The 16,676-nt window shown below is 39.2% G+C and overlaps 1 protein-coding gene across 1 annotated transcript in view; it reads left to right on the top strand.

Annotated features, from left to right (window-relative positions):
* LOC146001273 (metabotropic glycine receptor) overlaps nt 1–16,676 on the top strand; it is a 981,963-nt gene that overhangs the window by 716,800 nt on the left and 248,487 nt on the right. The window contains exon 6 of the mRNA XM_083138577.1: nt 14,959–15,027. Coding sequence (XP_082994703.1) covers nt 14,959–15,027 — 69 coding nt within the window. The remainder of the gene's footprint in view (nt 1–14,958; nt 15,028–16,676) is intronic.

The following is a 16,676-nucleotide window of genomic DNA, read 5'->3' as shown; positions in this document are numbered from 1 at the left end:
GCACAACTTAAAACGAGGTTAGAACCACTATGTAATGTTTCTCCATCGAGACTGCATTTTCACTGCGTTACCAAAGAGACCTGACTGTCCTATCAGAATTTGTATACGTGAAGACCCTGAGCTAAAAACTTTGTGAGGACTTCCTCCACTCACATGCAATCTCACTTGCAACTTTCAGACCAAGTTATTTGAGATGGTTCGTATGGTAATTCTATATTTCTATCACATTTCAGCTATCTCATTTTTTCAATTTCTGGCTCTTTTGAAATCATGTTCTTCTCGATGGAGGTCCCTTTGCAGTCGGAGGATTGTAATTACATGCCCCTTCCGTGCTTACCTCATTAGTGCGAGCACACCAGAATAATGAAAAACAAGCACAATAGACTGAAGGAATGTAACTAAATATCGAAAAGAAACATCAAAAAGAGAAGTAATTAAAAAAAATACTCGAATCTTTCCTAAGAAAATTCTTTACTCCAAACCTACAGGTGCAACAATGAGTCTCTCGCACCAGCAGATACTCAGATGTCCACCTGAGTCTTTAATTATTTCGAAAACCGTTCTCGGATTGCCATTAATTACACAAGTCCCGGGCGTGACTAACTTGAGTCTCAGATTACAGCGCCGAAGGGCGTTTTCCAGTTATGGTTCTTCCCCCTCCTCCTCCCAGTTACGACTTCGAAAATCTGCAAACTCCAGCCCTCGGGAGCTACTTTTTTCCCGCCTGGAAATCATGACAGCTCGTATTCAATCCAGAGATCCTGGAGTCGGTTTGAGGAGGGCAAACTTGGAAAATCACGAACCTGCTGTGAACTCCTCCAAGACTGCTATTGTCTTCCGTCCCATTGAAGGCCGCACAAAAGAATCCTGCAGTAAAGCTTGAGGGAAGGACGCGAATTTCGCAACTTTCAAGGCAAAAGTAGAAGAAGAAAAGATTACGCTAAAAGAAACACGAGAATTGAAAGTAAATGCTAAGAATATAAAAGGTAGAAGCAGATGGAAAAGAACGATGAAGCTTAATTTTGTATTTCTTCTGTACAGCTCACAGCCTCTGTTCAACCAAATCGCTAGCATAAAGTCAAATAAAGGGTGTCTCAAAAAGATGGGCCATTTTGAAACGGATGCTTATGGAAGAGATTAAATAGTTGCAAGAGATTAAATCATGGAAATGAATAGTGCAGAGAATGCCAATACATCAGTGGCGCATCCACAGGGGGGCAGGGTGGCATTGCCCCCCACTCAACCTTGGTCGGAAATGCGTTCTAGGGGGCAAACATTGACGGCCAAGTGTACCTGCAGGGGATAATTACCGCCCAGAACTTCAAATTTTATGCAAATAAAAATACTTTTCGTAAACTTTTCTTGTTCACTGCGCTCGCAATGCCTGCTTTTCTTAGTCTTATCAATTTGAGAACCGTAGCTAGGGGACGGCGGGAGACGGCCCTGGGCGCCGAATGCTCTAAATGATAAAAAGTTGCAAAATTGATTGACTGATTTGTGTTTTTTAAAGTCTACTTTATGCACAGAAAGGATAATTTAGACTGGGCCTATAGCTTAAAGTGGGTTCCGAACCACTATGTGCCTCCACCGGGTATCGAACCCGGGACCCCTTGATCACAAGGCAACGATGTTACCACTACACCATCGGGGAGGCATAAAAGTTGTAAATGATATAATGACATGGCGTTCCGTGAAATTATTTGCGCCCTATTCAATTAATATTGATTTTAGACTGCAAAAAAATTAGATCCAAATATTTTTTTGCTCGCTTCGCTCGCAATTTATTTTTCTTCACTGTAATGTATTGTAAATCACCAGACAGAGACATAATACTTGTCTTCATTCTTTTCGTTTGAAAGGCATGAACAATTGTTTTGAGGAAATTGAACGTGCACATTTGAGATACAATTTATGTAATTTTTGCTGTTGGTTTATTGTGAGATGGATGATTTGGTTGTGTAATGTATTTAAATAATATATGCTGTATATAATATTTATTAAAGAAACTTTGAATACGTACACAATTTAGTTACCACATCATTCCACGTTGCACATATGTGAAACATATATATCATGCATGACAATTATGTTAATATATTTGGAATGCATTTATCAAGCATTTTCTGTCTTTCAAAAATAATTTATGTGCTTGCTTTCGTTATTAATGTGAAATTGAACGTGTTAAAAAAAATTGAAATCGTTTATTCGAACACAAATGCTTTAGCACAAACTTCTGCCCTCTTTTTGCGTAATTTACGAGGATATTAACGTAGTTGATACTACCACTACTAATAGTAATAATAATGTTAGTCCTGGGTTCGAATCCAGGCTTGGGCATGGATGTTTGCGAGTATCCATTCATCAATTTCATCATGTCATCAATCACCCCATCTTCGCAAATTAGCCAAAAGTGGCACAAAAAGCGAAGTTAAATAATGGAAATCAACAATAACAATAATAATTAATCATTACTAACAAATTGTTTTTCGTACCTCCCCATTAAAACCATAATATACTAAACTAAACCCTATTACACAAACAGCTCTCTCAAACCAAGGGCTCACAAGGGGCTTTTTCATTGGGTGACTCGTGATCTGCGCATGGAGTCCCATTGCCGCTGTTTTTTGGCTCTCGAGACCTGAGCCTGCCAGTTTTTCTCACGACGCTGGGTCAACATTTTGAGTTGAACAGTGAATCGAACCAGATACCGCCCGCACCAAGGGCGAGAGCGTTAATTGTTTTTCTTGTTAGATTCAAGAGGAAACCTCCAAAGCGGTAATTTCTTCTGTCAATCTCATTTTCTTCTTTTTCATACCAGTTTGCTGATAAGTATTGAACCTTACTCAGAAAAAATTGAGCTAAAAGGCTGAAAATTTCAGGGTGTACTGGACAATTCTTCTGCACGTAATGGTGAAAATATCAACTTTCTATGATTTTAACTTCCCTTTGTTTTTCAGGTCCAAAGTGAAAATGGCAGCACCTCCAGAAAGGCTCTCAGACGTCATCCTGTTGCATGACAATGCCTCTCCACACACCGCAGGTGAAACAATGGCGACACAGACCTCATTAGGCTTTCAAGTGTTGCGCCATCCACCCTATTCGCTGACTTGGCTCCATCTGACTATCATCTGTTTCCCCATTTAAAAAAAACATCTAAGGAGATAACGGTTTGTAACATTATGACGACTTCGGAGAGCTTTCTGGAGGTGCTGCCATTTTCCTTTTGGACCTGAAAAACAAAGGGAAATTAAAATCATTTTTGCACCATTACATACGGAAAAATTGACCAGTACACCCTGCAAATTTCAGCCACCTAGTTCAATTCTTTATGGGTAAGGCTCAATACTTATCAGCACCCCCTCGTACCTGGCTCAGGTGTACCACAAGGTTCTAATCTTGGTTCCTTGCTGTATTAATTAATTACTTACAAATTCAGAGAAACTCTTCGCTGACGATCTCAAACTTCCAGCATTCATAATGAGGAAGATTCCACCAACTTACAAAACGATATTGAAAATCTTAACGCATTGTGTAAAGAGAATAAAGTTAATCTAAATCACAAAAATTGCTGGAGCATAAAATTTATCCGCCTGGAATCTTCGTTGATTATAATTACGAAATAGCAGATACACTAATAGACAGGGCAGATTCAGAATTTTTCTATCTTGCTTTGTTTTCTCATTTAGCGCTTTCTCTCTCTCTACTTTTCTCTTAGTACTTTATACCTCTTTTTATCAATGCTTTCCCTTCTTTCTCTCTGTTTGCCTATTTCGTTCCTTTAATCTTTCTCTCTCTCTCTGTTCATCTTAGTACTTTTATCCTCTATCGGTTTTTCCTTCTTTTTCTCTGTTTTTCTTCCTTCCTTTGTTTCTAAATTCTTTGCTTTCTTTCTTTCTTTGTTTCTTTCTTTGTTTCTTTCTTTCTCTCTCTCTCTCTTTCTCTCTCTCTATCTCTCTCTCTCCCTCTGTTAATCTTAGCACTTTTATTCTCTTTCTTTCTTTCTCTCCCCCCCTCTCTCTCTCTCTATCTCTCTCTCTTTTTCTCTTAGTAATTTTATCCTCTGTTTATGGATGTTTTCCTTCTTCTTCTCTGTTTTTCTTCCTTCCTCTGTTTCTAAATTCTTCTTTGCTTTCTTTCTTTCTCAATCTCTCTCTCTCTCTCTCCCTCTCTCTCTCTCTCTCTGTTCGTCTTAGTACTTTTATCCCCTGTTTATCGGTTTTTCCATCTTTTTCTCTGTTTTTCTCCCTTCCTTTGTTTCTAAATTCTTTGCTTTCTTTCTTTCTTTCAATCTCTCTCTCTCTGTTCCTCTTAGTACTTTTATTCTCTTTCTTTCTTTCTTTCTTTCTTTCATTCTCTCTCTCTCTCTCTCTCTCTCTCTCTCTCTCTTCCTCTTAGTAATTTTATCCTCTGTTTATGGATGTTTTCCTTCTTCTTCTCTGTTTTTCTTCCTTCTTCTGTTTCTAAATTCTTTGCTTTCTTTCTTTTTCAATCTCTCTCTCTCTCTCTCTATCTATCTCTCTCTCTCTCTTTCTCTCTGTTCGTCTTAGTACCTTTATCCCCTGTTTATCAGTTTTCCTTCTTATTCTCTGTTTTTCTTCCTTCCTCTGTATATCTCTGATATCTCGTGCTTTCATTATTTCTTTCCACCTATCTGTGTGGGGGGCATGGGTGTTTCTTTGCGAAGTACCCCTTCACCAGCCTTCTAATCATATTCATCGCCACGATTAAATACCATAACGTGTGCTTGTCCCGTCACTTCGTTATTATTAATCTCCAGAGAAGCGGCATAAAATAACCGAAATTGATGTGTCGAACTGAAAGCACTCTGAGAATTAAGAAGGTGAAACTTTTTTCTGTGCTGAACTATTCGTTGGTGTCGGAAAATTTGACCATCTCTTTTACACGGTCCAAAGAAAGATAGAGGGCCTCTGAATGGGAAATTCCTCTCTCGCTGGTTTTATTTTCTGTTTGCATTATCCGCTTAATCTGAAATGTCGTTGCAGTAACTCCATTTGTCTTTCCTTGGATGAAAACTTTATCAATTTTTTGTGTGTCATAGAACAGGAAGTTTTCAGTTGCTACGAGGTGGGGGGGGAGGGATATGAAAAACATGTAGCACTGTTTTGCGCTTTACTGGGCGTAAATTCATGTCGAGCTTCGTCCGAGAGATTCTCTGAGCGTGTTGATCTTCTTCCCTCCCGGAGGTGCCAATTTCTTCCGTTATCCCGCTCGCTGCAATGAAATTAAAGCCAGTCTGTGACAACTTCATTCTGCATTTAGCGCGATCGTGACGTTTTCCAAGAATTCGGACCAGGCGAGATCTGTTATATTTTTATGCCTTGAGTATGTAACTCGCTTGCAAAAATCTCGATCAGATTGTGTGCTAATAGTTAGTAGATTGTTTTTATTTTTGGGAAGTATTACGTCACAAGTCATGTGACCGCTAGAGGGAAGCCTCTCGCGTTATGTGCAGGGCTCTCTTTTTTACTCTGACAGTCCTTGGGTTCACCTCGCTCTATTCTACCTTTGATTGGCGGAATCGGTGTTTTCTCAAGTGATCGTCTCTGTACTGGTAATATTAATAATATAATGAAGATTCATTTATTCATATTATATGCGTTATTTAATTATTTTTGTTTCAGATCTATTTGTAATTTGTGTTCATTTATTCAGATGGTCATTTCCGATTTAACCGATATTTTCTAATCATGTCTCTCCGCGTTCATTTACATTTTGAATTTTTAAGACTTAACGCATTGAACCAACCACAAAGCAAGAAAATAACTAAAATATGATTCTGGTACACATGTTTTTGGCTGTATAAAGTATGGTTGTATTTACAATTAGAATTATTAATGTTAATCAGATTTATATATGATATGTCATACAATTGATTAATTGAATTGTTGTTTGGAAATTTCCTGTTGCTAAAAGTTAAAATTTTATATATACTGCTGGACAATGAAAACCGGACACTTTAATGTTTGACATCTGAATTGCAATAACAGCTCGCAGGTATATTCCAGAATGTTCGGCAGATCATGTAGTACCATATGCACCATTCATAGGCTCGGACTTTGTTTATGCATTCGTACTTAATTCAGTTTCTGCAACATTTAGTTAGCCCTTGTACCAGAGCTTTTATCGACCCATTGCGTTATCACAAAAAATGCAAGTGTCCGGTTTTTTTTGTCCAGCAGTATATAACCAAAAGTTCTATTTGTTGAGTTTCATCAATCAACTATTGAAAGTAACATTTATTTTTCGTACATCCCAGAAAAGGCCTCTAACTCTGCTAAAAAAATTTATATTATTATGGTAGTTAAATTGTTAACCTTTAGCATATACACAACTACTATGGAGCGGTATACGAGACCTCTGCGTCATTTTCTATGTTTTAGGACACTTACGTCACAGAAATAAAATTTTATTTATTTTAAGGGTTAAGTCATGTTAAGTAAAGTTAATTTATTATGGTATATATAAAATTAAAAATAATAATAGTATAAACAATACAGACAATTTAATAACAACGAGATCGTAAATAATAAGAAAATACTAAAACTTATTCATACTCAATTCCATTACCTTTGAAATATCATTACTATTGCTTTTTATTTTCTCATAATATTACAAATTGAGAGTAACATATATATATTCTCCTTCTTGTCAGTACAATATATACGAGTATACGAGGTAAAAAAACTCACGTAAATACTATGGCACGTCTGACAGACCGCTCACTGGAATAAAACTGAAAAAGTATTCAGAAATCAAAAACGACAATGCAAGACTTTGAACTGGTGTAGATTGCGCCTCAACGGAAAGGTACATGGAAGAGTCCACTCTTCATTCGAAGGGGTAAGGTAAAAAAATGGAAACAAAATAACACAGCGGTCTGATAGACCGTCCATAGTACCTAAGGAATAATTGAGGAGGACTTTTTTTAGAAGACAAATCTAAATTATATGTAATAATACTGAGGGTAGTGACAAAGAGTAGCATGATAAAAAAGCAACTTCATTGGGGTCCTTTGCAACAAAATACCCTCGATACAATTAAGTGAGCATTTGAAGAAAATGTAATATTGAAGTTGCCAGATATGGAAAAACCATTTATCATTCAAACAGATGGGTCTTTACCAGGCTATGGATCTATTTTATTACAGGAAGATGAGAATAGGAATTTAAGACCTGTATTCTTCTATTCTAAGCGAATGAAAGTAATTATGCATTTCTAAAGCGAAGAGCAGTTTACTAGGAGTATAATAGCATTTGGGTTACTGGATGTTTTGCAGCAATTCTCAAAGGATGTTGGGACGAAGTCAGAAAGTTGTGTTCTGAAGTTGATTATATTTAAAATCGTGTGAGGTCGTTGATTGATTTGTTTTATTTTACTTCGCAGCATTTCTGTCACCCTTTGGTTAATCTCGAGGATGAGTGATGATATGATGAAATTGATAACATAGCACTCACAAATAACACCCATGCCCTGGCTGGGATTCGAACCCGGGACATCTTTGACGTCGTAGTGCGCTGTGCTAACCACTACGCGCGGAGGCTTGTATGACGTCCTGTTGACGCGTCATCATAATGATAAATAGGTTTTAGTAGATACAGAGAAAGACATAAAAGGACAACAGAGTGAGATCATAAACAGTAAAATTGAGTAGAAATAAACGAGTGAGAGAAAGAAAAAATGTAAACAAACTCGATAGAGAGAGAAATGGAATACAGAATATGTAAAAAAATAAAGAAAAATGGGAAGAGATATATAGAGATAGAAACTAATAAACTAAAAAAACTAGAGAGAAAGAGAGAGAGAGAGAACATAAAAAACTAGTGGGAAAACAAAAGAGAGGAAGCTAGAGAGAGTGAGGGAAGAAATAAAAAGCTCGAGAGACACAGAGAGCGAGAGAGAGAGAGGATGGGGAGAGAGAAAGGAATAGGAGGACACAGAAAAGACGATACAGAAAGGGCATAGAGGTGGAGATAACTAAACGAGCGACCGAGATAGACTGCAAGAAGGAAGGTGAGCGAGAAAGAGGCAAATTAGATCACAGAATCGGCATAATGGAGAGCTTAATGGTAACGTGCGAGAGGTGATAAATACACATGCGAATGGCAAAACACAACGCTTGAGTTTTATGCCCTCAAAGACTGAACCAGCATGATGTGAAGGTATACCTGTTTCTGTCTGCTAGATGAGAAGTTCTACGGTGAGAAGTTGTACTAGAGACCGTACGATGCATAGAGAGTCTGACTTGCGACTCACGCAATCGTCTGACTGACAATCGTGGAACTGCTTGGCCTGGATGAGAATCGTCAAACGGCCTGCCTGACAATCGTCTCACTGGCTCGTACTGCTCAAAGCTCACTGACCCCCCGTTGTTCCACTTATTTATTGCAATCGAATTTTCCTAAGCTACAGTAACCTGTAGCTTCTTCCTCGATTACACCTGTTTACACCGTTGGTGACTCGGTAAGCTTAGGTAATGTCTGACAAGGCATTCCTTAGATATTTCCTGTCTGGGTTTTGGAGTTTTTCATACTGATAGTTTCCTATTATTTATGGATTAGTACGATATAAACAGGTGTGAAAGAAATTAGTGAAACATAAGGAGAAAGAAAGTGAAAATTAAAAGTTAAAGAGAAGTGTAAAGAGAAAACTAGAGAATGAGAAACGAATAAATAATGACACTAGAGAGAGACAGAAATAATAAGAGAAACAAACGATAAAGAAATAGAAATCAAAAGCTCGGGAGAGGAGAGAAATAGTGAAATCGAGATGAAATAGAAAAAATAGTGGAAGGGGTAATGTAGTAAAATAAATAATCAGAAACGATAGAAAGTCTGTAAGCAAGAAGAAACAAATTCTGAGACAAGCAAAAATATAAAGAAAGAAACGTATACAGAGCGGTAAAAAGAATATAAACATAAAAAATAAATCAATAATAAGTAAGCAATTTCTAAATAGTCCAAGGAATAAAATAACATCCTTCTTGATTCTCCCTTTGAGCACCCATGCTTGCATACACACACTAAGATGATATATGCTGTGACCATACATAACATGTCATCATGTTCTAGTTCGATATTTGCACAAGACCAAAACACCGAGTAAAATAAATCAAATCAATCAATCAATAAGTTTTTTTTATTTGATTCTTGTTACTTTGGATAATCGCGACGATGAATGACATGACGAAATAAATGAAGGGACACTCACAAAGAACAATCATGCCGGGATTCGTACTCAGGACCCCTGGGGTCGTTGTGCGCTGTGCTAACCATTCCACCACGGAGGCTGTTTGTTTAAAAAAAGAATCACCCGATTTCAAAAGGCTATATATTTTTTATTTATCAAACCAGGAACTTTGAATTGCTTTTAAAATACACAGCTATACATATATTTTTACATAAGAAATGTTCATATGTGCTGAATGTGACCCCTTTTGGACGCTCGGCATATGTCCATACGGTAGGAGAATTCGTCCCATACAGATGCGAGCATGTCTGGAGTCACTGCTGCCATTGCTGCTGTGATCTGATTTCGCAGTTCATCCACAGTAGTCGGAAGTGGAGGCACATAAACAGTGTCCTTAATGTACCCCCACAAGAAAGAATCACACACAGTGAGGTCGGGCCACCTAGGAGGCCATGCATGCAATTCCTAATCGTTTGGATCCTTACGGCCTATCCAAAGTGTGTTGTTCAGTAATCTTCGAACATCCCTGTGCCAATGCGGTGGCGCTCCATCCTGTTGGAAAATGAAGTCATTGGAATCAAGCTGTAACTGTTGGAAAAGCCAGTAATCAAGCAGTTCCAAGTACGACATTCTTGTGACAGTGTCAGCTAAAAAGAAGTATGGGCCATACACCTTTCTTTGAGAAACGGCGCAAAAAAACATTAAGTTTAGGAGAGTCTCACTCATGCTGGAAAACTTCATGCCGCTGCACTAAACCCCAGATTCTCACATTGTGACGGTTCACCTTCCCGCTTGGATGAAAAGTTGCCTCATCACTGAACACCAGTCGTGACAGAAAAAGTTCGTCCTCTGCTTCCCTGATGAGGATAAAATTACAAAACTCTACACGGCGAACCTTGTCACCATTGCGGAGGGCCTGCAGTAATTGAATCTTGTAAGGTTTAAACATCAGACGTCGCCGCAATACACGCCACACAGTGGTAGGGGGAATCGTCAGTTCTGTACTCGCTCGACGAGTGGACTTTTTCGGACTGAGAACAAAGCTCCACATGCTCGTCAGAAATACGAGGATGGCCTGTTGATTTCCCTTTGCACAGACAACCTGTGTCTTTGAACTGTTTGTTCCAACGTCGAATACTCTGTGCGGTAAGAGGTTCAACACCATACTGTCGCCGAAATTCACGCTGCATTGTTGTAACAGATTCACACACTTCAAAGCGCAGTACACAGAAAGCTTTTTGTTGCGACGTTGCCATCTTGCTTGAATATGATGCTAGCGCGGCAATCATGTGAAACTCACGAATATCTTCTTCCTAACAGTATCTTGTTGGATGTGTTTTAGCGAACGGTTACTGAATTAAATGACTTCGAAATTGGATGATTCTTTTTGAAACACGGTGTATATTATGAAATCCCAGTGATGGATTCAGATATAATCAGGTTAGAATGATACCATATGATATGCAGGGGCAGACAGCTGTATACAAATTTGACCTTAAAAACTTTTGTGCAAATATTTGGTATTAAATTTACTTGAAATAATGTGTTCGTACCAAAACATTTACCCCCCTATCCAACCATACCGTATTCTAATTGTAGAATTCATTAATTCATTGCTACACTGGCAAAAAATATCTTCCGTACTTACCTTAACTTCTCTGGTTACAAAAGCAGGTTTTTCACTTAAGTGAGATGTATTCTGTTTTCGAAGACTACCAGTAGTACATGGTCCTACAATACATGTGTACCCCATTTTAATATATTTCCTACAGTAACACAATACAGCTAATACAAAGCAATATAGTGGACATTAATAGATAACGTAATGCCCTTTGTAAACAATAACACAACATTGTTTACTTCGTGATTTTTTTGAAAATCATATTAGGTGAATAGCCACCATTTCGTGTCGCACTCACGGAACCGACGAACAAAATTATCCATTACAGGCATCAGCATTTCGTGTGAAATTGGCTGGACTTCTTCCATAACTCTTCTCTTCAGGGTCTGTAAGTTATGGATACGTGTTCAAAATCTCGGCTCTTAAGGTACCCGAGAGAAAGAAATAGCAGGCAATCAGATCGAGCGATCTTGAAGGCCACGCTATGTCCCCGAGCACGTACGTTGCCATCGTTTCTCGAGCGGTAGGTGTAGTTACTCCGTCTTGTTGGAAATAAACTACAGTTCTCCGTACTGTGTGTTTTTTTGGCACTCTTTCTTGTCTCCCAGTGTTAACCTGCTGTCGAATGTACTTCTCGAGCTACCATACAATGGTTACTTTTAACATTAAAACTGCGAAGAATCTGGAACCGCCTAGAACAGCGAAAACGGGTCATTTTGACCCCTCATAAGAAATGCATTTAAAAATTCCAATTATTTTTTAATGGTAATATATTTTTAATTTATATTATTTTATGTGCTTTATGTGTTATAATCACAGTGTTTAGGTTGTGATACATTTTGATTAAAAAAAGTAAAGTGCTCCCCTGTGCATAGCACCACGCCATGAAGGCGTATAGGGGGTGTGGGGGTAACGCCCCACACTTTCTTGATCCGGTCGTGAGTGGGAGTGATGTGATCAGCATCACGCCCCTGACCGCCTTTACCCCCCAGGGTTTCCGCCAGGTACCCATGTTATTCGACGCTGGGTGGGCGCCGGGGCCGCTTCCACCGTTAGAAAAGTTCCCGGATTTGAACCGGCCGGGGATCGAACCCGGGACCTTTAGCATGGTAGTCAGACGCGTTACCGACTTTTTTTTTTTTTTTTTTTAAAAAAAGGAAAGCCCCTAAGCGGAAGCTTTCCCCATCACACTTCATTCACTCATATCATTTACATTTCTATTTCAGGACTTTTCAGGACAGACAATCACAAATACCCATGCCTTACCCGGGACTCGAACCCGGAACCCCTGGCGTTGTAGCGCGCTCTGCTAACCACTTCGCCACGGAGGTCGACACCGACTGAGCCACCGCGGCCACATTTTGATTACAAATAAAAATTATAATAATCGACAACTGAACACTCCAGAATACGCAACATTTCACCACGAGAAACTGCTACTTGACGCGACATGTTCCGAGACGTCAAATTTCACCCCTCCCGCTGTTCTAGGGGCATAACATGAAATTTCGCAGAAGATATTATATTTTTTAGATTTCAATATACCATCTTAAAACGGACAAAGAATTATGAAAAGTCACAAAATTTAGAGGTGAAAATCAGAAAAAACGGGATAGTTAATATAGGAACGTTCTAGTGTTAAAATAAGTCTCTACCACAAAAGCAGAGTGTTCAGGGATCCAACGCTCCATTGCTACAGAAATGGCGCCCCCTCATGTTCTTACCTAGTATGCTCGGTTTCATCCTTATTTTGGAACCGTAGGGAAAACCAACCTTTGAAAATGGTAGATGTATATTGCCGATACCTTTATCTGCCCATTAAATTAAAATTCACTAAATTTACCAACATTATCTTCATGTGCTCCGAGTATAATGCCAATCCCTCACAACATATAGCTGTCAGTTCTTGTATTACTAGGACCAGCATTGTGAACATAAATAAAGATGCAATTTCTATCGTGTGTTTTCCATACTAGCCTTTGGTACTTCAGCATCCACTGACCGCAATAAATGTTTGAAATTGAGGCCACTTTTCCGCCATGTGTCGCCTCGATGCAGCAGCCAATTTTGAAATATCATCGCACTTTGGCATATATTGCATTAGGTATGCATCGAAAGGCAGCTGTCCGGAAAATTCCTCGGGCAAGAGTTCGTTGAGACGATTAATTGCTGTTTCCGATCCCTGTGGTTTTTTTTAAAAACTGTGGAAACTTCGACATCCCGTCCTTAATTCCTGAGCACCCAGAGCCACCTAGAGTGGACGTGTCAATGATGTTATACTCAGTGCTGGGAATCTCTGGGGCGAGCGAACGAAAGCAGTCTCTGCGCAAGTAGTGACTCCAAATGCCCTCTCGTGTAATTTCGCGTCTCTTCGTTTAGTTCCGGCAAGCGTCACGCTCAGCCTTGCTGTAGACTCACACGTTCAGGGTGGAGCGTTTCTGGCGTTAAGCTTAAAGGGTTCGACCAATAAAGAAGTGCGAAACGGAATTGCGTGGAGGGGGAAAACTACTGCAGCTACCAGCGGCCTTGTTGCAAATATTCCCAGGTTAGAGTATAAGTAATGGCACGCACAGATAAACCTGTAAAGCATATCGTTCACTGAGACGCGGAAAAACGCGGCAACAGACACGTTTCCGGTGTCTCAGTGGCGATAACATTTAAGGTAAGCTGCAGACTTGTAGAACGGAATTTTCCTCTTGGGTTCCGCTCGTTTCCTTATGGTGGGCGTTACACCATTTGATTTCAATACAAGCACACAACAGAAGTTCTTTTGCCGCGTCTCGGTGGGAGTTGAGCTAAATACGTTTATCTCTGGTAATGGTGTAGTAGGAAAACCATGAATTGGTCAATTCATTTAGCCAATGACTCGCAAGGGGCGGGAATTATCAAGGAAAATATCCAAAGATTAAGCCTGTGGCCATAGACGGATCTTTCTGAGATGGACACAGACTATGTTGTAAACATATGAAGGACATAACACTAGAAGTATAATGTGCAGATTTTTTTTTAGATATTAGACACATGTGTGTGTGTGCGTATGTATGTAATATTCACATCAGGATAATTACCAAAGTTCGTTCTAGGTCCAATTTGTGGTCAGAGAGATCACTATACCTCTACCAGGGAACGAACCCAGGACCTTTTGATTAGACGGTGATATCATTACTAAAGTTTTGTGAAACGAAATTAGTTCTGCGTTATTTTTATTGACAATGGTTTCAGAAAGTAAGATAAAATCTTGAGAATTCATTTCCTCAGACGAATCTGTCACAAGCAGGGAATATTTGACGTAGAATTATTTCGCTTTGTGTCCATCAGTTAACATTTTGCCTTGTGACCAAGAAACCCTGCATTAGGTTTACGGAGTGGACTCATTTAAGTGTCTAGTAAATCTAGTCCCGATTAATATATTTGTGCTCGATTTTATTATTTTATTTTCTGGTAAAAGACTGTTCGAACATTTTTTGTTCGTTGTAATAAACTCTTCACAAAAAGTTTCGAATACTGTTTTATTAGGCACAACAAGTTTGGAATATTATTATATTAGGCAATAGGTGATAGGCACGGTGTCATATATCGGTGAAAAGACGAGGACGTCCACCAGACAGATTCCTTGTGTTGTTGAATTCCAAGGCAGTCTCTATCACCTATTGTCTAATATACAATATGCCAAACTTTTTGTGAGGAGTGTATAATGCTATCAATGCTTTTCATAATACTTAATCAACCCTTTTTGGAGGGGGGACTTGCCCCGTGCCCCTCCTATTAAATTCGCCAATGCCTGTAGTCACAGTGGATTCAATTTAGGCCGAACTGTTACACTGGCGTATACGACAGAACAAACATCATGTAAATGAATGTGCTACTCCGGCGTGCACAACCTTGTTTCACTGACCACTATAATTAGATACAGGAACAGCATCACGTGATAACATACACACCACAGTATTATAAATATGCTGTAATGGTTGAAAACTGGTTGCATTTCCGAATGCTTTCAGAAACAGTCCTCAGATTAGATTGCAAGAAATTCATGTTGGATAGTGTTGTTAGTTTTAAAAGTGCAAAACAATGTATGTTTAGGTCTGTTTTCTCATTTGTTTAACTCTTTTAATTTCTTTGATTTCTAGGTTGTTCGAGCAGCGAGTCCTGTTCTATTACGAGTAATCACGTTAGGAGCATTCTTCATTTATTGTACGGTGAGTACCTCCGAAACTCTCTTAATGTTAATGTAATGTTGTGTATCGTCATCTATGTTCTAGGAAAGTGTTAACGATGAATGTTCTTGATCTGTATTTGCAGTTGTATGGAAAATTATGATATAAACAGGATCGTTTGAAAATGTTATTTATGTCGATATGCTATTCTAAATTATGTTGAGCCGGTCCCCGTGGCGGAGTAGTTAGCATAGCGCGCTATGAAGCCGGTGGTCCCGGGTTCGAATCCGGGCTAGGACATGGATGTTTGTGTTGTCCGTAAAATGAGAAAACCGAGAATAAAGATAAAAACTGATATGTACGAATGTTGAGAAAATGTGTGAATGGCGGGGGATACCATCGAATAGGGGGGTATTCTTTAAGAGTGGTTAGCACATCACACTACGACGCCAAGGGTCCTGGGTTCGAATCCCGGCCTGGGCATGGATGTTTGTGAGTGTCCATTCATCAATTTCATCATATCATCCCCATCTTCGCAATTTAGCCAAAAGTGGCACAAAAAACGAAGTAAAATAAAGCAAACCAATCAATCAATCTAAATTATGTTGCAAAGTACCTGGTATTTTCAAGGTTTTTATTTTTTTTTAATTTCGTATCTTTAATACGTTCACCCACATATATTAATCGGTACTCAGTCTACGATTTAAAGAGGAATGTGAACCATTGCAGCCACCTCGGTGGCCGAAAATACATGTGCCGAGCACAGGGCAATTTCTGTCCACCGAAACCTTTTGTTGATAAATGACTGCGTTAACCGCTACACTATCGGATAAATTCTGAAATCAGTGGATCAGTGGATGTGTGCAATATCAGGTGTTTACGAAGAAAGGAGTATAGAAGGGAAGGAACGTATGCGAGAAGCTCGTCTATGTTTTGTGGATGTTTGTGACGGCAGTCCAACTGAGAAAGTAGGATGAACGAGCGCGGAACTAGGTTGTATCTATAAAATACCTATTTTATTTACACAGAACTACCTAATCCGTCAAGCATACAAACAATGGCTTATGGCTCTATGTTGGTGGTTACGTGCATGGTTTCTCGGATCGTTTCCAGGGCAAATCTCTCTATTCAATCTCGATCAGTTCTCTCTATCGATTTTAGGCAGTTCCCTTTATACAATCTCATGTAATTCTCTCTATCCAATCTCGAATAATTCTCTCTATCCAATCTCGAACAGTTCTCTCTATTCAATCTCGATCAGTTCTCTCTATCGATTTTAGGCAGTTATCTTTATACAATTTCTTGTAATTATCTCTATCCAATCTCGAATAATTCTCTCTATCCAATCTCGAGCAGTTCTCTCTATCCACTCTCTATGAGTTTAACCGATGATGAAGGTATCCCGTAGCATCTGAAGTTTCCATAGTTGAATCGGACGTACAGAGAAGACCGTCATACACGTGTATCGACTACACTTGGATGCTTAAAACTTTAGATGTGACGTAAGAAGTCTGTGAGGAAATGAGTTGAGTTGGTGTTTTTAGTCCACTTTATGCATATTAAGGCTAATCGGGACTGGACCTACAGTTTTAAGTGGGATCCCAACCACTTGTGCCTCCACCGGGTATCGAACCCGGGACCCCTTGATTACAAGGCGACGACGCAACCACTGCGCCATCGCGGAAGCCCTG

This window comes from Lepisma saccharinum, chromosome 17 (assembly GCF_977018435.1).
Source record: "Lepisma saccharinum chromosome 17, izLepSacc3.1, whole genome shotgun sequence".
Taxonomy (NCBI): Eukaryota; Metazoa; Arthropoda; class Insecta; order Zygentoma; family Lepismatidae; genus Lepisma; species Lepisma saccharinum.
Note: the sequence above shows the minus strand (reverse complement) of the source record. Positions and strands in the feature narration are given on the sequence as shown.